At 53.4% G+C, this 22,292-nt stretch overlaps 1 protein-coding gene across 4 annotated transcripts in view; it reads right to left on the bottom strand.

The window, feature by feature from the left end:
* Positions 1-22,292, bottom strand: part of frmd4a (FERM domain containing 4A) — an 810,443-nt gene that overhangs the window by 176,857 nt on the left and 611,294 nt on the right. For all 4 annotated transcript variants that reach the window (XM_070897082.1, XM_070897085.1, XM_070897084.1 and 1 more), the window contains 2 exons: positions 13,051-13,135; positions 175-231 (listed from right to left, as the gene is read on the bottom strand). In XM_070897082.1, coding sequence (XP_070753183.1) covers positions 175-231; positions 13,051-13,135 — 142 coding nt within the window. The remainder of the gene's footprint in view (positions 1-174; positions 232-13,050; positions 13,136-22,292) is intronic.

The raw sequence follows: 22,292 nt of genomic DNA, 5'->3' as shown, positions 1-22,292 counted from the left end.
GCCCCCTCAGAATCTTGTTTGTGTCCAGCATTTAACTTGTGATTTTAAACAAGAGGAAATTCTGATTCACCATTTTTTTTTAAAGTATCGTCCACATCAGAGCAGTAACCGCCTACATTGCAAGCCTTGCACACCAGGAATATGCAAAAGACTAAAACGTGGTAACGTTCCTACCTGCAGTATGTACGCGGCCAATTCGAAAATGGCTTCAGTGTCGACTTCGATCAGCTCCTGTGAGAGAAAGGAAGAGCCGCGGTTAAACTCAGCCAGCGAGGTGGGATGGCCAGTCTCCAGGCACTGCCTGTCCGCTGGAGCAGGCTGCACCAGTACTCCCCTTTCACCACCGCACCGCTTCAAAGAAACTTTCTGTGGCGAATGAAAAGGGATTCAGCCTGTGCAAGCCGACAGCAGCGCGACAACTGACGTCATGAGCCGTGTGTGGCTCGAACTCGTTTCCGAGGGACCCCCTGTTCACTCAGACAATTACAACCTGCTAAAAAAAAAATCAGAGGCGGTTGTGGGGTGGGGAGAGAATCAAACTGACTCCCGGATTGTAAAACTGTCCCGGACTCGTCTGACCAGCCGACAGCACAAGCCTGCAGGAGTCAGTCCCTCCCGACGAGAGAGGGAGGGTTCTGCACATGCAACACAGTCCCGCTACAAAGAGCAGGCAGCAATTCAAGGCTGCTCAGGCGTAAAAGTTGCAGCTGAAGCACAAATTCCTGGGTGTAGAAAGCTGCCCAGTGTCGTATCTTCCTCTGCAGCCTCGATCTCAAAGGGAGCCTTTAGGGGCCCGTTGATCCTCCGAAAGAAAGACAGACTTGCATTTATATAGCGCCTTTCACGGCCACCGGACGTCTCAAAACGCTTTGCAGCCGATGAAGTATTTTTGGAGTGTAGTCACGGCTGCAACGTGGGAAACGCGGCCGCCAACTTGCGCACAGCAAGCTCCCACGCACAGCAACGCGTAATGACCCGATAATCCGTAACCTCTTGGTTTGCATCTGTGGCCAGTCAGCCGCGCACCAAATGCCGGTGCTCTTTGGGCGCAGCAGGATTCAGACGCTTCCCAACGTGCTCTTGCCGAGCAGGGTTTGTTCACCTCCCCCTGACCCTCCCCCCCCGAGCTGGCCCCTGCCATTATCGCAGCCCCAGATATACAGGACAAGGCAAAGGATTGTTCTGTCGGCGCTCTGATTTAATTAACGACCAACTCCCGGCACCTTTCTCCTTTCAGCAGAGAAGCTCGGCACGGCCGAGGGTGAATCATTCTGGACAGACCAGACCGGGGAGGGTGTGTGTGTGGGGCGGGGACACCCGACCTCCTCAAACATTGAGTCAGTGAAATAATAGCCAAAGGGCCCTCCTTTCAAGGCTTGTTTTTTTCTTATGGTAACCACTGAAGCAGTTAGTTGTCAGGGCGATAAAGGTTGTTAAATGCTTCCTGCCTGGTGACCAATTGTTTTGTGCAGTATCATCACAGGCAGTCCCTCGGAATCGAGGAAGACTCGCTCCCACTCTAAAAGTGAGTTCTCGGGTGACTGAACAGTCCAATACGGGAATCACAGTCTTTGTCACAGGTGGGACAGACAGTGGTTGAGGGAAAGGGAAAGGGGAGCATCAAAGCACTGAGCACACTTGATTAGCTCCGCTGGGCGGGCCACATTGTTCGCATGCTCAATTGAAGACTCCCAAAGCAAGCACTCTACTCGGAACTCCTACATGGCCAGCGAGCCCCAGGTGAGCAGAGGAAACGTTTCAAGGACACCCTCAAAGCCTCCCTGATAAAGTGTAACATCCCCACTGTTTTGTGCAGTGACATTGCTAAAATAGGTAGCTACCGTTTGATGGGACATTGTTCCCTGTGCCCTCCATCATCATCGGCAGTCCCTCGGAATCGAGGAAGACTTGCTCCCACTCTAAAAGTGAGTTCTCAGGTGACTGAACAGTCCAATACGGGAATTACAGTCTCTGTCACAGGTGGGACAGACAGTGGTTGAAGGAAAGGGTGGGTGGGGAGTCCGGTTTGTCGCACGCTCCTTCCGCTGCCTGCGCTTGATCTCTGCATGCTCTCGGCGACGAGACTCGAGGTGCTCAGCGCCCTCCCGGATGCTCTTCCTCCACTTAGGGCGGACTGGTCTTTGGCCAGGGACTCCCAGGTGTCGGTGGGGATGTTGCACTTTATCAGGGAGGCTTTGAGGGTGTCCTTGAAACGTTTCCTCTGCCCACCTGGGGCTCGTTTGCCGTGTAGGAGTTCCGAGTAGAGCGCTTGCTTTGGGAGTCTCGTGTCTGGCATGCGGACAATGTGGCCCGCCCAGTGGAGCTGGTCAAGTGTGGTCAGTGCTTCGATGCTGGGGATGTTGGCCTGGACGAGGACGCTAACGTTGGTGCGTCTGTCCTCCCAGGGGATTTGCAGGATCTTGCGGAGACATTGTTGGTGGTATTTCTCCAGCGAATTGAGGTGTCTATTGTACATGGTCACGTCTCTGAACCGTACAGGGGGGCATACCTGTGACACAGAATAAAAACCTTTACCTGTCTGTGTTCCCACTATCCGATTCCCGACAGAGATGCTGCGCTGGCGAAGAGTTTGGGGTCGAAATTTGCTTTTGCCCCATTTGCACACAACACCCAGCTCCACCTCACCCCCACTTCTCTTGACTCCTCCATGGTCTCTAAATTGTCAGACTGATTGTCCGACATCCAGTACTGGATGACCAGAAATTTTCTCCAATTGAATATTGGGAAGACCGAAGCCAATGTTTTCGGTCCCTCCGTTCCCCAGCCACTGACTCCATCCCTCTCTCCAACTTCTGTCTGAGGCTGAACCTCACTGTTCGCAATCGGGTTCGCTGCACGGGTTCCCTGGGGGAGCGGGATCCCTGGGGGAGCGGGATCCCTGGGGGAGCGGGATCCCTGGGGGAGTGGGATCCCTGGGGAGCGGGTTCCCTGGGGGAGTGGGATCCCTGGGGGAGCGGGATCCCTGGGGGAGTGGGATCCCTGGGGAGCGGGTTCCCTGGGGGAGCGGGATCCCTGGGGGAGCGGGATCCCTGGGGGAGTGGGATCCCTGGGGAGCGGGTTCTCTGGGGGAGTGGGATCCCTGGGGAGTGGGATCCCTGGGGAGCGGGTTGCTTGGGGCGATGTCCAGGGTTTTTGGAGCGATGCCCATTTTCTCCGGAGCCTCCAGGGGCAGCAGGGTAACACACCCGTGCTGCTGGCCTGCCCACTCTCTCTGCCCAAGGGCCCGCGGGGCACCCTCCCGACGGCTGGCCTGTCTCGACCCTTGACCCCCGACGGACGGACTCACTGCCAGGAAGAAAGTCTGAGCTGGTGACCTTCCGAAGTCTGCGTGTGTTACACCCCCTTTGCATTTTGTCTTGCCCTTAAACAACAACGTGCACTTATATAGCGCCTTTAACGTAGTAAAACCTCACAAGGCGCTTCACAGGAGTATTATAAAACAATACTTGACACGGAGCTTCATTCAGGCAGGTGACCAAAAGCTCGGTCAAAGAGGTAGGTTTTAAGGAGCATGTTAAAGGAGGAGAGAGAGGTAGGGAGGCGGAGAGGTTTAGGGAGGGAGTTCCAGAGTTTGGGGCCCAGGCAACAGAAGGCACGGCCACCGATGGTGGAGCGATTATAATCAGGGATGCTCAAGGGGGCAGAGAGGGAAATATTACTGCCTCTGCCATTGTGTGCCTATCAGCAGAAACTGAGTGGAGGGGACTGATTCGAACCTGCAAACTCCCACTCTATCTATTAAGAATTCATAGAGTCACAGAAATGTACAGCACAGAAGGAGGCCATTCGGCCCATCGTATCCATGCCGGCCGACAAAGAGCTACCCAGCCTAATCCCACTTTCCAGCTCTGGGTCCATAGCCCTGTAGGTTACGGCACTTCAAGTGCACATCCAGGTACTTTTTAAATGTGGTGAGGGTTTCTGCCTCTACCACCCTTTCAGGCCGTGAGTTCCAGACCCACACCACCCTCTGGGTGAAAACATTTCCCCTCAAATCCCCTCTAAACCTCCTACCGATTACTTTAAATCTATGCCCCCTGGTTATTGACCCCTCTGCTAAGGGAAATAGGTCCTGCCTACCCACTCTATCCAGGCCCCTCATAATTCTATATACCTCGATAAGGTCTCCACTCAGCCTCCTCTGTTCCAAAGAAAACAACTCCAGTCTATCCAATCTTTCCTCATAGCTAAAATTCTCCAGCCCAGGCAACATCCTGGTAAATCTCTTCTGTACCCTCTCCAGTGAAGTCACATCTTTCTTGTAATGTGGTGACCAGAACTGCACGCAGTACTCCAGCTGTGGCCTAACTAGTGTTTTATACAGTTCATGCATAACCTCCCTTGCTCTTATATTCTATGCCTCGGCTAATAAAGAAAAGTATTCCGTCTGCCTTCTTAACCACCTTATCTACCTGGCCTGCTACCTTCAGGGATCTATGAACATGGACTCCCAGGTCCCTTGGTTTCTCTACACTTCTCAGTGTCCTCCTTCCCAGAGTTCACCCAGCAGAGTAAATTTAGAGCGATTTAGGGGCACTTGATTATTGGTTCTACCAAAATAGTTGTAACAGCAGAGTGCCCATTCTCTGACCCTCCTTCCTGCCCCGAGAGACTTGGTGTTGGGAGTGTATCAGTATTTCCAAAGGGTCTTTCGGACAGGAAACTTTGAAAACGAAAGCAGGCCGCTGTATCTCTGCAATGAGCAAAGCTGTAAACTCATCGCTCGCTGGCCTCGAGCACTGCCCACGCCCCCGTGCTTTCTGAATGAACAAGTCGGACTTGCTGCCTGACCGAAGGACTTAAACCCCTCCCGTCTACACCCCTAAATATCAGCTCTTTTACAGGCCAGCCCTCCGACATACTGTGCTGGCTGCAAACTGACCCAAACTGTGCAGTCGTATCGGGCAGCCAATTCACACAAACCCAATCGAGGCAAGGAGGCAGTCTTAGGCTGCAAACCAAATGAAGCTGGATCCAAATTGAAGTTTAAAAAGTTTCTAAGCGCTCTACTGGATTGTCTGTGAATTATTTAAACCTCATTTTTAATCATGTATTTCCTACATTGTGTGTCTACAGAAGAGCAGGGGAGTTATCCCCGGTGTCCTGGGGCCAATATTTATCCCTCAATCAACATCACTAAAACAGATTATCTGGTCATTATCACATCGCTGTTTGTGGGAGCTTGCTGTGCACAAATTGGCTGCCGCGTTTCCCACATTGCAACAGTGACTACACTCCAAAAACGACTTCATTGGCTGTAAAGCGCTTTGAGACGTCCGGTGGTCGTGAAAGGCGCTATGTAAATGCAAGTCTGTCTTTCCTTCCATGAATATAAGCAGAGGGCTGAGAGGACAGTTGGCTTGTGACCAACACTGACGTGTGACTGGTGCCTGAATACGACAGACAGAGCTCCGCTCACATCTACTCGCAGTGCCTGGTCAGAGAGAGAGTGGTATAACTCAGGTCTGCCCAGCTCGCATGGATTGTTGAGGAGTAAAAATTAATCCACAACAGTGAAGTTGGAGCTGAGCCAATTATAGTGGGAGCTCAGCATTGTCAATAGCTCAGCTTTATTTTGGTGAATTTTTGTGGTCAGATTGTGGGCTGGCAGTGCGAGGAGGAGAGTTGTGCGGGGGGGGGCAAAATTGCCTCCCGTCCCCGCGTTTGGGGGCGCACAAATCGAATGGGCAGCTTAATGTCTCGGAATTGGGGTCTTTGAATCGTTAAAATCTGCGGGGCAGCATGGGAGGCGCGACCCGCCCCCGCAGGGTGATAGAGGGGCCGCTGCAATCTGCAGCCGCTTTCCTGGGCCACCGGGGGGGGGGGAGGGTCTGCCTGTTGCCGACCCCGCCCAACCCGTGGCTGCCGCGGTCGGGCGCCAAAGTAAAGATGGCGGCCGCGGCGTACGGCCCTCCCCTTTTCGGGCGCCAACCTCGCTCCCGCGGGGCGATGAGGGGTTCGGCGCCCACGGCGATGACATCAGCACTGCTCGCCCCGCCGCCCGGGGCGGTAACTACGGGGCGCAGCACCCAGCCGTTTTTACCGTCGCCATCCCGGGGGGGCAATTCCGGGTGGGTCACTTCCCCCCCCCACCCCCCCAACCCCGGGGCAAAAAGTCCTTATCGCCTCGATAGTGCCATCAGGGGGCGCTGACGGGCCTGTCGGAAAGGGGCAATGTCGGCTCCTCAATGTTTGCCATTTGGCCACAATGTGCGGCGACAGTGAAGATCGGTTTCATAGAATCAGAGAAGGAGGGTTAGGGTCAGGGTCAGGGTTAGGGTTAAGGAGGCCATTCGGCCCATCGAGCCTGTGCCGGCCCTGTGAGCGAGCGATCCAGTCAGACCCACACTCCCTCTGCTCTTTTCCCATAGCCCTGCAAAGTATTCCTTTTCAAATATTTCGCCAATTTCCTTATGAAAGTTACTATTGAATCTGCTTCCACCGTCCTTTCAGGCAGCGCCTTCCAGATCATAACTCGTGTAAAGAGATTCTCCTCTCCGCCGCTGGTTCTTTTGCCGATTATCGTCATTCTGTGTCCCCCTGGTTACCGACCCTTCCGCCCCTGGGAACCGTTTCTCCCAAATCAAAACCTCCTCATAATTCTGAACATTTCTATTAAATCTCCCCTCAACCTTCTCTGCTCTAGGGAGAACAACCCCAGCTTCTCCAGTCTCTCCATGTCACTGGCGTTCCTCATCCCTGGGACCATTCTGGTAAATAACCTTTGGACGTTTCCACCTTTGTTCCCCACCCAATGTGCACACACCTCATGTCCCCAATCACAATGTGTGGAACCTCACTGTGCCTAGTCTAAGATAAGACTGATACGATTCTCGTCACCCTTCTCTGCAAATCCCGTAAGTCGCTTGACCCTTGTCCTCTCAGTGGCCCTTTGAAAAAGACTGTTGCTGCAACGTTTCTAACTTTACAGCGTGGTTAGACTTGGAACAGGGTGAAACATCTGGAGGGACTTGGCATTGCTTCTCCGGGAGGAGACCTAAGCTTTGCGAACAGCAGGCTGAACAGAGCACAAGTCTGGCTCTGTGATCGCACACGAGGTTTCCATTAACGGTACTCCTCCTCCTCCTCTGTTGGCCAACACTGGCGGTTATTTCAGAGTGATTAAAAATAAAATCCAGTTTGTGTTTACCAGCGCTGTAAATTATAGCTGTATCCAGTATTTTTTTTCAATTCGTTCCTGGGGTCTCACCATTATCATCATAGGCAGTCCCTTGGAATCGAGGAAGACTTGCTTCCACTCTTAAAGTGAGTCCTTAGGTGGCTGAATAGTCCAATACGAGAACCACAGTCTCTGTCTCAGGTGGGACAGACAGTGGTTGAAGGAAAGGGTGGGTGGGGAGTCTGGTTTGCCGCACGCTCCTTCCGCTGCCTGCGCTTGGTTTCTGCATGCTCTCGGCGACGAGACTCGAGGTGCTCAGCGCCCTCCCGGATGCAATTCCTCCACCTAGGGCAGTCTTTGGCCAGGGACTCCCAGGTGTCGGTGGGGATGTTGCACTTTACCAGGGAGGCTTTGAGAGTGTCCCTGTAACGTTTCCTCTGCCCACCTTTGGCTCGTTTGCCGTGAAGGAGTTCCGAGTAGAGCGCTTGCTTTGGGAGTCTCGTGACTGGCATGCGGACAATGTGGCCTGCCCAGCGGAGCTGATCGAGTGTGGTCAGTGCTTCAATGCTGGGGATGTTGGCAGCGCTGGCAATGCCAAAGTCCTAAAAATGGATCTACTCACAGTGCCAGGAGTTCCAGCGGTGAGCACCAGTTAAAAACACATAGGTGTGCCAGCTTTCTGCTGCAGCTGAATCTCGACTCCAATCTGCTTTAGTGATGTTGATTGAGGGATAAATATTGGCCCCAGGACACCTTCCATTACATCCCGCCTGAGAGAGCAGACGGAGCCTCGGTTTAACGCCTCATCGAAAAGATGGCGGCACTGGCCAACTGGATGACTGCCGGCGAATCAGCACGCACTGCACGACCGAGCCGGCGAATCAGCACGCACTGCACGACCGAGCCGGCGAATCAGCACGCACTGCACGACCGAGTCGGCGAATCAGCACGCACTGCACGACCGAGCCGGCGAATCAGCACGCACTGCACGACCGAGCCGGCGAATCAGCACGCACTGCACGACCGAGCCGGCGAATCAGCACGCACTGCACGACCGAGCCGGCGAATCAGCACGCACTGCTCGACCGAGCCGGCGAATCAGCACGCACTGCACGACTGAGCCGGCAAATCAGCACGCACTGCACGACCGAGCCGGCGAATCAGCACGCACTGCTCGACCGAGCCGGCGAATCAGCACGCACTGCACGACCGAGCCGGCGAATCAGCACGCACTGCACGACCGAGCCGGCGAATCAGCACGCACTGCTCGACCGAGCCGGCGAATCAGCACGCACTGCACGACCGAGCCGGCAAATCAGCACGCACTGCACGACCGAGCCGGCGAATCAGCACGCACTGCTCGACCGAGCCGGCGAATCAGCACGCACTGCACGACCGAGCCGGCAAATCAGCACGCACTGCACGACTGAGCCGGCGAATCAGCACGCACTGCACGACCGAGCCGGCAAATCAGCACGCACTGCTCGACCGAGCCGGCAAATCAGCACGCACTGCACGACCGAGCCGGCGAATCAGCACGCACCACAGGGAGGTCCCCAGAGTGGGCCTGGGCTAGGTTAACCGAGCGGGTATCAGTCACAGCAGCAGTCGGCCTGCCGGTGTGTCGGTGGGCATGGATCCCGGAGTCCGCCAACGCCTGCCCTGTGGAACTGTACCTCAGCGCGAATGAATGTCTTCAGGAAGAACTGAAGGTGTTTGTCACACAGTAAATGACAATGTCTGGAGTGTTGCAGCTCAACGCTTAACATTGAGTTACACTCGCACTCGGTCAACTCAAATAATTCCCTTCCTTCTCGCTGCACAGGGAACAGAAATGAATAAAGGTAGCATTTTATTTCAGCAGCAGTGTCGTTCGGGCTTGTCAAGTGTAACTGTGTGTTGTGCTCGATGTTTACGTGTCAGCCGGGGCTCAGTGGGCAGTAGTCTCATCTCTGTGTCAGAAGGTCGTGGGTTCATGTCCCACTCCAGAGACTTGGGCACAAAAATCTAGGCTGACACTCCCAGTGCAGTGCTGAGGGAGTGCTGCACTGTCAGAGGGGCAGTGCTGAGGGAGTGCTGCACTGGCGGAGGGGCAGTACTGAGGGAGTGCTGCACTGGCGGAGGGGCAGTACTGAGGGATAGCTGCACTGTCGGAGGGGCAGTACTGAGGGAGCGCTGCACTGTCAGAGGGGCAGTGCTGAGGGAGTGCTGCACTGGCGGAGGGGCAGTACTGAGGGATAGCTGCACTGTCGGAGGGGCAGTACTGAGGGAGCGCTGCACTGTCGGAGGGGCAGTGCTGAGGGAGAGCTGCACTGTCAGAGGGGCAGTGCTGAGGGAGCGCTGCACTGGCGGAGGGGCATTACTGAGGGATAGCTGCACTGTCGGAGGGGCAGTACTGAGGGAGCGATGCACTGTCGGAGGGGCAGTGCTGAGGGAGTGCTGCACTGTTGGAGGGGCAGTACTGAGGGAGCACCGCACTGTCGGAGGGGCAGTACTGAGGGAGCGCCGCACTGTCGGAGGGGCAGTGCTGAGGGAGTGCTGCACTGTCGCAGGGTCAGTACTGAGGGAGCGCTGCACTGTCGGACGGGCAGTACTGAGGGAGCACCGCGCTGTCGGAGGGGCAGTACTGAGGGAGCGCCGCACTGTCGGAGAGGCAGTGCTGAGGGAGTGCTGCACTGTCGCAGGGTCAGTACTGAGGGAGCGCTGCACTGTCGGACGGGCAGTACTGAGTGTTGGAGGGGCAGTACTGAGGGAATGCTGCACCGTCGGAGGGGCAATACTGAGGGAGTGCTGCACTGTCGGAGGTGCCGTCTTTCGGATGAGACATTAAACCGAGGCCCCGTCTGCTCTCTCAGGTGGATGTAAAAGATCCCACGGCCACTATTTCGAAGAAGAGCAGGGGAGTTATCTCCGGTGTCCTGGGGGAAATATTTATCCCTCAATCAACATCACTAAACCAGATTATCTGGTCATTATCACATTGCTGTTTGTGGGAGCTTGCTGTGCGCAAATTGGCTGCCGCGTTTCCCACATTACAACAGTGACTACACTTCAAAAGTACTTCATTGGCTGTAAAGCGCTTTGAGACGTCCTGAGGTAGTGAAAAGCGCTATATAAATGCAAGTCTTTCTTTTTCTTTTTCCCGGGACCCTGTCCCATGCTCTGAGCCACTGTGTATATTGCTGCTTTCCTCACATCACACAAACATAAGAAATAGGAGCAGGAGTAGGCCACACCCCTCGAGCCTGCACCGCTGTTTAATACGATCATGACTGATCCCATCATGGACTCAGCTCCACTTCCCTGTCCGCTCCCCGTAACCCCTTATTCCCTTATCGGTTAAAAAACTGTCTATCTCTGTCTTTAAATTTATTCAATGACCCAGCCTCCACAGCTCTCTGAGGCAGCGAATTCCACAGATTTACAACCCTCTGAGAGAAGAAATTTCTCCTCATCTCAGTTTTAAATGGGCGGCCCCTTATTCTAAGATTATGCCCTCAAGTTCTAGTCTCCACCATCACTGGAAACATCCTCTCTGCATCCACCTTGTCAAGCCCCCTCATAATCTAACACGTTTCGATAAGATCACCTCTCATTCTTCTGAATTCCAATGAGTAGAGACCCAACCTACTCAACCTTTCCTCATAAGTCAACCCCCTCATCCCCGGAATCAACCAAGTGAACCTTCTCTGAACTGCCTCCAAAGCAAGTATATCCTTTCTTAAGTATGGAAACCAAAACTGCACGCAGTACTCCAGGTGTGGCCTCACCAATACCCTGTATAACTGTAGCAAGACTTCCCTGCTTTTATACTCCATCCCCTTTGCAATAAAGGCCAAGATTCCATTGGCCTTCCTGATCACTTGCTGTACCTGCATACTATCCTTTTGTGTTTCATGCACAAGTACCCCCAGGTCCTGCTGTACTGCAGCAATTTTTCTCCATTTAAATAATAACTTGCTCTTTGAGTTTTTTCTGCCAAAGTGCATGACCTCACACTTTCCAACATTATACTCCATCTGCCAAATTTTTGCCCACTCACTTAGCCTGTCTTTGTCCTTTTACAGGTTTTTTGTGTCCTCCTCACACATTGCATTTCCTCCCATCTTAGTATCGTCAGCAAACTTGGCTACGTTACACTCAGTCCCTTCTTCCAAGTTGTTAATATAGATTGTAAACCTTTGCTTTCTTGGAAAAGGTTAACTTCGTGGGGGAGGGGGAGGGGGAGGGGGAGGGGGAGCGATTGGCTTGCAGCCTCATTTTCGAACATGCCTCTTTAATTTGCTCACTCACATTGCTCCTGCAGCTTGAGCAGCGAGGGACAGAGAACAATGGATACCTGGCAGTGATTACCAGGCAGTAATCTAATCCAGGAGTTCAGATCTCCGAAATCTCCATCCAAACCCACAAGATTAGATTACTGTCTTCAAATCACCCCAAGGTATCATTTTAAACGTGAAAATGCTGTGCGTTGTGAACTTTGTTGGGATGGTTAATTTTATTTTGGCTGGGTGTTTATTTGATAGTGGCTCTCGGCGTATTTTGGCCAGCTGTGTCACACACGCATGGTTATTACACGGGATATACGGCCCAGAAACAGGCCATTGGGCCCAACCAGTCCATGCCGGCGTTTATGCTCCACTCGAGCCTCCTCCCGTCTTTCCCCATCTAAATCTATCAGCATAACCCTCTATTCCCTTCTCCCCCATTGGCTTGTCCAGTCTCCCCTTAAATACATCGATACTATTCGCCTCAACCCCTCCCTGTGGCAGCGAGTTCCACATTCTCACCCCTCTCTGGGTAAAGAAGTTTCTCCTGAATTCCCCATTGGGTTTCTTGGTGACGATCTTATATTGATGGCCTCTAGTTATGCTCTTCTCCACAAGTGGAAACATTCTCTCTGTACCCACTCTATCAAAACCTTTCATCATTTTAATGACCTCTATTAGGTCACCCCTCAGCCTTCTTGATTCAAGAAAAAAAAGGAGACCCAGCCTGTTCATCCTTTCCTGATACGTATACCCTCACATTTCTGGTATCATCCTTGTAAATCTTCTCTGCACCCTCTCCAGTGCCTCGATATCCTTTTTATAATATGGCGACCAGAACTGTGCGCAGCACTCCACGTGTGGTCTAACCAAGGTTCGATACCATTGTAAAGCCGGTGAGCAGGCTGTGCAGGACCTCTAGGCCCACACGCAGCTTAACGGGAACATAAGAAATAGGAGCAGGAGTCGGCCATTCGGCCCCTCGAGCCTGCTCCGCCATTCAATAAGATCATTTCTGATCTGATCATGGACTCAGCTCCACTTCCCCGCCCGCTCCCCATAAGCCTTTACTCCCTTAATCGCTCAAAAATCTGTCTATCTCCGCCTTAAATATATTCAATGTCCCAGCCTCCACAGCTCTCTGGAACAGAGAATTCCACAGATTTACAACTCTCTGAGAGAAGGAATTCCTCCTGGTGCTGTCTATTACCACCGCAAGTTGATGAGGCAAACCAGACAATGGCATGGTGTCAGGGTAAAATGTATTACCGACTATTCTGCGATTAGTACAATGGTGCTGCTCTTTTGTGCTTCCCATTCTTCGCGTTAGCGCCAAATAAGCCACCTGATGTGCTCGTCCTCACTGCGGAAATCAAGCCTCACTGCCTCATCTCTTACTCTGACTCAATCCTTCCCAGTCCTCAAAACCCTGCCACTCCCTCTCTCTCGCCTGGATTCCCCTACCTCCCTCAGTCCACCTGCTCTCGGCCCGAGCTGGGTGTTGGTCACCCAACCGCTGGGTGCCCTCCCCAGTACCCTGCGCAAGCTCCGCGGCCCCGCCCGGTATTGCCCTTCCCCTCGCTCGGTTCAGCGTCCCGGCAGCAATTGCCGCGGACTGTTTGTGCTGGGGCATGCTCTTACCTTGTAGATGCAGGACTTGGCATTGAGGAAGAAAAGCTCGATGGTGGCGTTATCCTTCAGGTAGGCAATGCTCTCGATGTAGAACCTGCAAGGGAATCGAGAGCTCAGTGTGAACATTGCGAAGAAATGATCTTTCCTTTCCCTCCAAAATCTCCCATCAAACCTTTCACATTGTGCTTTCCAGCTCAAGTGTCGGGATTTCTCTGTCATCGGATCAGACAGCCGTCCTCAGCTTCTGAGCCCAGATATCGTGATTCGGCCAACAATACCCGAGGAGAGGAGAGAGGAGACAACGTGAGATGTTTTGGAGGGGGTACAGAGACGATTCACTAGGCTGATTCTGGAGATGAGGGGGTTACCTTATGATGATAGATTGAGTAGACTGGGTTTTTACTCGTTGGAGTTCAGAAGGATGAGGGGTGATCTTATAGAAACATTTAAAATAATGAAAGGGATCGACAAGATAGAGGCAGAGAGGTTGTTTCCACTGGTCGGGGAGACTAGAACTAGGGGGCACAGCCTCAAAATACGGGGGAGCCAATTTAAAACCGAGTTGAGAAGGAATTTCTTCTCCCAGAGGGTTGTGAATCTGTGGAATTCTCTGCCCAAGGAAGCAGTTGAGGCTAGCTCATTGAATGTATTCAAGTCACAGATAGATAGATTTTTAACCAATAAGGGAATTAAGGGTTATGGGGAGCGGGCGGGTAAGTGGAGCTGAGTCCACGGCCAGATCAGCCATGATCTTGTTGAATGGCGGAGCAGGCTCGAGGGGCTAGATGGCCTACTCCTGTTCCTAATTCTTATGTTCTTATGTCTAAAACTGCCCCTGGTCCCAATTTGGGATGAAATTTGTTAAAAAAAACGATATGAATACGTCCAACTATCGGGGTGGAAATTGTGTGTCGCTCCCATTGAGGCGGTGACACCGGCTGCCCGCTAACGTTAGCGCCGGGCGATGTCTACCGCCTCAAAGTGGGATATTCGGTTGTATCGCCCCGAGAGGAGAGTGAAGCACTGAAGGACGCGTCCCACGCTCCTCCTCGGGCGCTAACGGAGCAATAGCGCAGGAGGCCCACTCGATGTTTTTCCGTGAGGAGTTCGGCATCCTGGCACCCGAAGATGAGAAAACAAACGTTTGAAGATTTCACTGACCAACATCCACACTTCCCCACTGCTGCCATAAATAAATAGAAGTTAAATAAATTCAATTTCACCACTTCCTCGCTCTCCGGAGGACACCGCCCCCAGGATCGGCGGCGTACCGACTGATTTCCCCGTCGGGAACAGCGCCTGTCGGTACAGCCCGCGATCCGATTCTATTTTGCCGCCGCCGCGCCCAGGGGGCATGGCCCGCTCGATGATGTCACCACGTGGGTGGGGCTAGTGGGCGCAGCGCTAGCTCTTGGCCCCGCCCCCATCGCTCCACTGACGTATTCGGGAGGCGGGGACTGCGCGATGCTGCGTCGGTAGGAGCTCAGCGGCCCGTTAGCGGCCCCTCTCCGGCACAACCCGGTGGCGCAAACCAGCGGATTTCGCATCCATAGTTCTTGTTTAATCGCGGTCTAACATACAGCTCTGTGTTTATCACCAACACATATATCCCTGAGAACCAAGCATTGTTAGGCTCAACACGCCCACCCCCTTTTCAGCAGCATATTTTGAACCTTTTTATTTTAGCTGGGAGTAACGCAGTGTCACTGTGATGTAACGTGTTCTTTACCAGCTTGGAGGGGAATTTCTTGGTAACGTCATAACCTGCACAATAATGGAAAATGGGTCTGAAAGGGGATGGACAGCTCTTGTTTTGGACACAACACAAGTTTTACTGAAAGGGTGCTCTTTCACCCGCTTGACCTGTATTTTGTATTTATCCGTGCCTGTTACCTCAAGACATGACTATTCCAACGCAATCCTAGCTGGCCTCCCATGTTCTACCCTACGTAAACTAGAGGTGATCCAAAACTCGGCTGCCCCATGTCCTAACCCGCACCGAGTCCTGTTCACCCATCACCCCCTGTGCTCGCTGACCCGTATCCTAACTCGCACCGAGTCCCGCTCACCCATCACCCCCTGTGCTCGCTGACCCGTATCCTAACTCGCACCGAGTTCCGCTCACCCATCACCCCCTGTGCTCGCTGACCCGTGTCCTAACTCGCACCGTGTCCCACTCACCCATCACCCCCTGTGCTCGCTAACCTACATTCGCTCCCGGTTCAACCATGCCTCGATTTCAAAATTCTCATCCTTGTTTTAAAATCCCTCCATGGCCCTCACCCCCTCCCCATCTCTGTAACCTCCTCCAGACCTAGAACCCCCCTGTGATGTCTGCGCTCCTCTAATTCTGCCCTCCTGACCATCCCTGATTATAATCGCTCCACCATCGGTGGCCGTGCCTTCTGTTGCCTGGGCCCCAAAGCTCTGGAACTCCCTCCCTAAACCTCTCCGCCTCTCTACCTCTCTCTCCTCCTTTAAGATGCTTCTTAAAACCCACCTCTTAGACCGAGCACTTACTCTAATTTCTTCCTATGTGACTCAGTGTCGAATGTTTTTTTGTCTTATAACACTCCTGTGAAGCATCTTGGGACATTTTACTATGTTAAAGGCGCTACAGAGATATAAGTTGTTGTTATTTGAGACTGGCAGATCTCCCATGGTCTTGCTCGCACTCAGTTGGAGGTAAGCCCGGTTTATGAGGACAGAGCGGTGCACCGTGTACTCACAATTGCGGTTCTGCTGCCAAAGTCTCTGTAACAGTCTTGGCTAACATTCCTCCCTCAGCCATCACCAGGTGACCAGCTGCGCATTCGTTCATTGGCTGTTTGTGGGAGCTTGCTCTCTGCAAATCTGCAGCTGCATTTGCCCATATATCAACACTGGCTGAAACTTCCAAAGCAAGCTGTTGGACGTAAAGCAGTTTAGGGCGCCTGAAGATGTGATAAGGTGCTACAAAAATGCATGGTACAGCTTGAACCTCCCTTATCCAGAACTCCCTTATCCAGAACTCCCTTATCTGGAACCACCCCTCGTCCAGAACCACTTCCGGCCACCGGGTGGCGCACGCGCAGAACTCCAACATGAACAAATTGAAGTCCTTCCTCGCTGCCGACTCCCGCAATCGCTGGCCTGACCCCGCGATCCACCGCCCCCAACGCCCCCCCCCTCCCCCCCTCCGGCCATGATCTCTCTGCTGCACTCCTAGCCCCAAGCCAGCCAGCCCCAATATCCCCTTGCTCAGTACCTGTACCATCCAATTTAACGTGACCACCCCTCGTCCGGAAACATCCCTTATCCAGAACAGGCCAGGTCCCGAGGGTTCCAGATAAGGGAGGGTCAACTTCTATTTCCTTTTACAAAGTCTAATTGCTGTGAATAGGCACACCCTGAGGCCACATCCCAAGATGCACTGCAGGCTGATGACTACTTATCCTTGTGTTGTGATTTGTTGGTGTTTTATATGCAATGTGACATCTTAAGAAAGACTTACATTTATATAGCGCCTTTCACGACCACAGGACGTCCCAACCAATGAAGCATTTTCTGAAGTGCAGTCACTGTTGTAATGTGTGAAACGCGGCAGCCAATTTGCGTATTCCCCCGCCCTTTCCCCGTAGCTCTGATTTTTATTCCCTTCAGGTACTTATCCAATTCCCTTTTGAAAGCCACGATTGAGTCTGCCTCCACCACCCTCTCAGGCAGCGCATTCCAGATCCTAACCACTCGCTGCGTGAAAACATTTTCCCTCATGTCGCCTTTGGTTCTTCTGCCAATCGCCTTAAATCTGTGTCCTCTGGTTCCCGACCCTTCCACCAATGGGAACAGTTTCTCTCGATCTACTCAGTCTAGTGCCATGGGACCTTTTACGTCCACCTGAGAGAGCAGACGGGGCCTCGGTTTAATGTCTCATCCGGAAGACGGCGCCTCCGACAGTGCAGCACTCCCTCAGCACTGCACTGGGAGTATCAGTCTCGATTTGTGCTCAGGTCCCTGGAGTGGGACTTGAACCCACAACCTTCTGACCCAGAGGCGAGAGTGCTGCCCACTGAGCCATGGCTGAGACTAAACTAAAGTTAACTAAAGTATGACGGACATGTCTCAAAACATATCTTGTGTGTTTGGATAGTTGTGTGTCTAATATATCTCCAACATATATCATTTCCAGTATTTGTGGTGGGGTTTTTATTGACAATGTAAAAATGGCATGTGATACTTAGCACACCAGGGGGGAGAATTGTATAAACCCTCAGACACTGATAGAACGAGTGTTAGATACTGGAAACTATAGACCAGCAATGGCCAAGCTGTGTTATATATGGTGATGTTCAGCGCACGTCGTACAGCCGACAGCTTTCAGACCCAACATCCCACCCGTTAATCTCAGCTCACTCAGACACCACACACTGTCTCCGTTATTTATCCTTCTGTTACCCCCACAATCCTTTCTGATGATACTGCAGGGAATTTAAAAAAAAATTATTATTTGTTCCGGGATGTGGGCGTTGCTGGCAAGGCTGGCATTTATTGCCCATCCCTAATTGCCCCTTGAGAAGGTGGTGGTGAGCCGCCTTCTTGAACCGCTGCAGTCCGTGTGGTGAAGGTGCTCCCACAGTGCTGTTAGGGAGGGAGTTCCAGGATTGTGACCCAGCGACGATGAAGGAACGGCCGATATATTTCCGATATATTTATATAGCGCCTTTCACGACCACCGGACGTCCCAAAGCGCTTTACAGCCAATGAAGTATTTCTTGAAGTGTAGTCACTGTTGTAATGTAGGAAACGCAGCAGCCAATTTGTGCACAGCAAGCTCCCACAAACAGCAATGTGATAATGACCAGATAATCTGTTTTAGTGATGTTGATTGAGGGATAAATATTGGCCCCAGGACACCGGGGATAACTCCCCTGCTCTTCTTTGAAATAGTGCCATGGGATCTTTTACGTCCACCTGAGAGAGCAGACAGGGGTCAGAAGGTCGTGGGTTCAAGTCACACTCCAGAGACTTGAGCACATAAATCTAGGCTGACACTCCCAGTGCAGTGCTGAGGGAGTGCCGCACTGTCGGATGGGCAGTGCTGAGGGAGCGCCGCACTGTCGGATGGGCAGTGCTGAGGGAGTGCCGCACTGTCGGAGGGGCAGTGCTGAGGGAGTGCCGCACTGTCGGATGGGCAGTGCTGAGGGAGTGCCGCACTGTCGGAGGGGCAGTGCTGAGGGAGTGCCGCACTGTCGGAGAGGCAGTACTGAGGGAGTGCTGCACTGTCGGAGGGACAGTGCTGAGGGAGTGCCGCACTGTTGGAGGGGCAGTGCTGAGGGAGTGCCGCACTGTCGGATGGGCAGTGCTGAGGGAGTGCCGCACTGTCGGATGGGCAGTGCTGAGGGAGCGCCGCACTGTCGGAGGGACAGTGCTGAGGGAGTGCCGCACTGTCGGAGGGGCAGTGCTGAGGGAGTGCTGCACTGTCGGAGGTGCCGTCTTACGGATGAGACGTTAAACCGAGGCCCCGTCTGCCTCCTTGGATGGACATAAAATATCCCATGGCACTATTTTGATAACGTGTATTTATATAGCGCCTTTAATGTAGTAAAACGTCCCAAGGCGCTTCACAGGCGCGTTATAAATCCTCGTAAGGAGATATTGGGGCAAGCTTGGTCAAAGAGGTAGTTTTAAGGAGCGTCTCAAAGGAAGATAGCGAGGCGGAGAGGTTTAGGGAGGGAGTTCCAGAGCTTGGGGCCCAGGCAACAGAAGGCACGGCCACCAATGGTGGAGCGACTATAATCAGGGATGCTCAAGAGGCCAGAATTAGAGGAGCGCAGACATCTCGGGGAGTTGCGGGGCTGGAGGTGATTACAGAGATAGGGAGGGGCGAGGCCATGGAGGGATTTGGAAACAGGATGAGAATTTTGAAATTGAGGCGTTGCTTAACTGGGAGCCAATGTAGGTCAGTGAGCACAGGGGATGATGGGTGAGCGGGACTGGGTGCGAGTTAGGACACGGGGCAGTGAGCACAGGGGGTGATGGGTGAGCGGGACTGGGTGCGAGTTAGGACACGGGGCAGTGAGCACAGGGGGTGATGGGTGAACGGGACTCGGTGCGAGTTAGGACACGGGTCAGCGAGCACAGGAGGTGATGGGTGAGCGGGACTGGGTGCGAGTTAGGACACGGGGCAGTGAGCACAGGGGGTGATGGGTGAGCGGGACTCGGTGCGAGTTAGGACACGGGGCAGCGAGCACAGGGGGTGATGGGTGAACGGGACTCGGTGCGAGTTAGGACACGGGGCAGCGAGCACAGGGGGTGATGGGTGAGCGGGACTGGGTGCGAGTTAGGACACGGGGCAGTGAGCACAGGGGGTGATGGGTGAGCGGGACTCGGTGCGAGTTAGGACACGGGGCAGTGAGCACAGGGGGTGATGGGTGAGCGGGACTCGGTGTGAGTTAGGACACGGGGCAGCCGAGTTTTGGATCACCGTGAGTTTACACAGGGTAGAATGTGGGAGGCCGGCCAGGAGTGCGCTGGAATAGTCAATACCTCCTGAACCAGGGAGGGATAACTGATCCAAAGTTAAGATGTAGGGCTCAGTTTTCCCACGTGGATGATTTTTGGTGCAATTGAAGAGGTATGTACTATTTTTTTTAGAGGCCCAATGTTTTCGCCGGCATTAACTTTGAATTTGGAGCGTTGCAGATTGACCTTAAGCTTTGTGGGCAGAGCTTTATGCATGCGCCAAAAACTGGTGTTGCTCGGGTAACGAGGGATGCTCAGAAGGGCTGAGATTAGAAAGTGAAAAAGGGCCGAGGCTGGGCTGGGAACTGAAGCTGCTGCTTCCTGGCCCGGGATAGGCAGCAGGCCAGAGTGGGGTCCTTGCGGCCCGGGATAGGCAGCGGGCCAGAGTGGGGTCCTTGCGGCCCGGGATAGGCAGCGGGCCAGAGTGGGGTCCTTGCGGCCCGGGATAGGCAGCAGGCCAGAGTGGGGTCCTTGCGGCCCGGGATAGGCAGCGGGCCAGAGTGGGGTCCTTGCGGCCCGGGATAGGCAGCGGGCCAGAGTGGGGTCCTTGCGGCCCGGGATAGGCAGCTGGCCAGAGTGGGGTCCTTGCGGCCCGGGATAGGCAGCAGGCCAGAGTGGGGTCCTTGCGGCCCGGGATAGGCAGCGGGCCAGAGTGGGGTCCTTGCGGCCCGGGATAGGCAGCGGGCCAGAGTGGGGTCCTTGCGGCCCGGGATAGGCAGCGGGCCAGAGTGGGGTCCTTGCGGCCCGGGATAGGCAGCGGGCCAGAGTGGGGTCCTTGCGGCCCGGGATAGGCAGCAGGCCAGAGTGGGGTCCTTGCGGCCCGGGATAGGCAGCGGGCCAGAGTGGGGTCCTTTCGGCCCGGGATAGGCAGCGGGCCAGAGTGGGGTCCTTGCGGCCCAGGATAGGCAGCGGGCCAGAGTGGGGTCCTTGCGGCCCAGGATAGGCAGCGGGCCAGAGTGGGGTTCTTGCGGCCCGGGATAGGCAGTGGGCCATGCGGGTCCTTTCGGCCCGGGAGAGGCAGCTGGCCAGTGCGGGGTCCTTTCGGCCCGGGATAGGCAGCGGGCCAGAGTGGGGTTCTTGCAGCCCGGGATAGGCAGCGGGCCAGAATGGGGTTCTTGTGGCCCGGGATAGGCAGCTGGCCAGTGCGGGTCCTTTCGGCCCGTGATAGGTGTGAGCTGGTGCGGGGTTCTTGCTGCCTGGGATGGCAGTGGGCCGGCCCGTACCTATCCTGGGCCGAAATGACCCACCTGCCTGCCCTGTGTTCAGCTGAACACTGCCATCTTCTCTGCGCCAATTTCCTTAAGTGTCGGGAAGGTTTTTCACGAGCGTGCAGTGCACCGTTTTAGAAAAAAAATCGTACTTAGCCAAACTCGCTTAAATGGCCAGAAATGGCACACCCGGCAGGTTCCGCCCCCAGTGACGTAAAAAAAATCGGGAACTAAAAAAAATCGGACGTACTTACTTTAGAATGGCGCAGAAACTTTGGCCAAACTTGCAGATTATTGTCTGCTCCAAAAAAAAAGCTGCATAAGCCAAAAGCACAATGCAGAATGGTGGCCACAATTGAGCCCATCATTCCTTCGATCGATCTGTGGAAATCCGCGCAAAGATGTTAAATTGCACCGTGAGCTGCAGACAATGAGAGCGGGCCTTCCGTTGGGTATCGCAGTGAACTACATTCTCCCCGTGTATCAACTAAATGCAAAATTATTTTGCTGAGCTATCACCCAGGAAAATATAATTATGTCTTACTAAAGTCTCATTATTTGCAATTAGAAATCGTTCGTTAAAGTATTGGCCCAGAAATTGGGGTCGGAGGTTCCCCGTGGGCGGGTGCCTAGGACCCCAATCATTTCTCGGAAAGTACCCGGTGGTCCCGGAGTGGGGGCCCGCGTATCCCAGGAGCGTACGGGGTTCGAACAGATCTCTGGGATCATGTGGGCCGGCCCAACCTATCAGAGTAGAGGGATCCCCATTCATACTTATGGTGATTCTGTCTGTACGGAGCTGCCATCAGTATGAATGGGAATGCCCCAAAACACTGAAAATAAGTTAAAATAAACACGTGACATATTTAAAATGAGTTAAAATGCAATTAAATTAAATATTGTATGCAAACAATTTATTTTTTGGAGTTTATTTTACTATGTTTTAAGCGGGCTAAAAATAAACTTACCTTAGTGGACAGAGTTTTTTATATATAAATGAGTGATAACGTTTTATTTTTCTATTTTGCTTAAAATCTTACGCTGGTAAAAGCTGGCCTTACGCTCCTGCTATTACCAGGGGTAAGAATTTGGCGGACATTCACTGGGCAGGAGTGGGGCAAATCTCCCAAATCTCTGTCCGAGCCCCTGTTCCTTCACCTGTGTGCGTCTGTCAAACGGATTTATTGACAGATTGCAAGTTCGGAGTTTAGGTGTGTGCGCTTCGCAACTGTTCCCAATCTCAAATTCTCACAGCAGACTTTGCAATTTTCCTCACACGCGAAAAGCAATGTTGCCGGTAACTGGCTGCGCGGCGCATTCAGTTTCTCGTGCATGCGCTGTTATTTACATTAGAAAACTGGTGAGCAGCCGGCGCGGGACCTCCAGACCGCCGCGCGGCTTAGCGGGAAAGTTGGAGATGATTATATGTGGGAAGCGTTTAATGTTGTCAGAAAGAAAGCCTAGTCTCTGTAGTTCCTGTCAATGTGCAGTAGAGGGCAGAGCACACCACAGAATGGTTAATTCTCCAAACGCTGAGCACAA

Source organism: Pristiophorus japonicus, chromosome 13 (assembly GCF_044704955.1).
Source record: "Pristiophorus japonicus isolate sPriJap1 chromosome 13, sPriJap1.hap1, whole genome shotgun sequence".
Lineage (NCBI taxonomy): Eukaryota > Metazoa > Chordata > Chondrichthyes > Pristiophoridae > Pristiophorus > Pristiophorus japonicus.
This window is presented reverse-complemented; position numbering and strand designations above follow the sequence as displayed.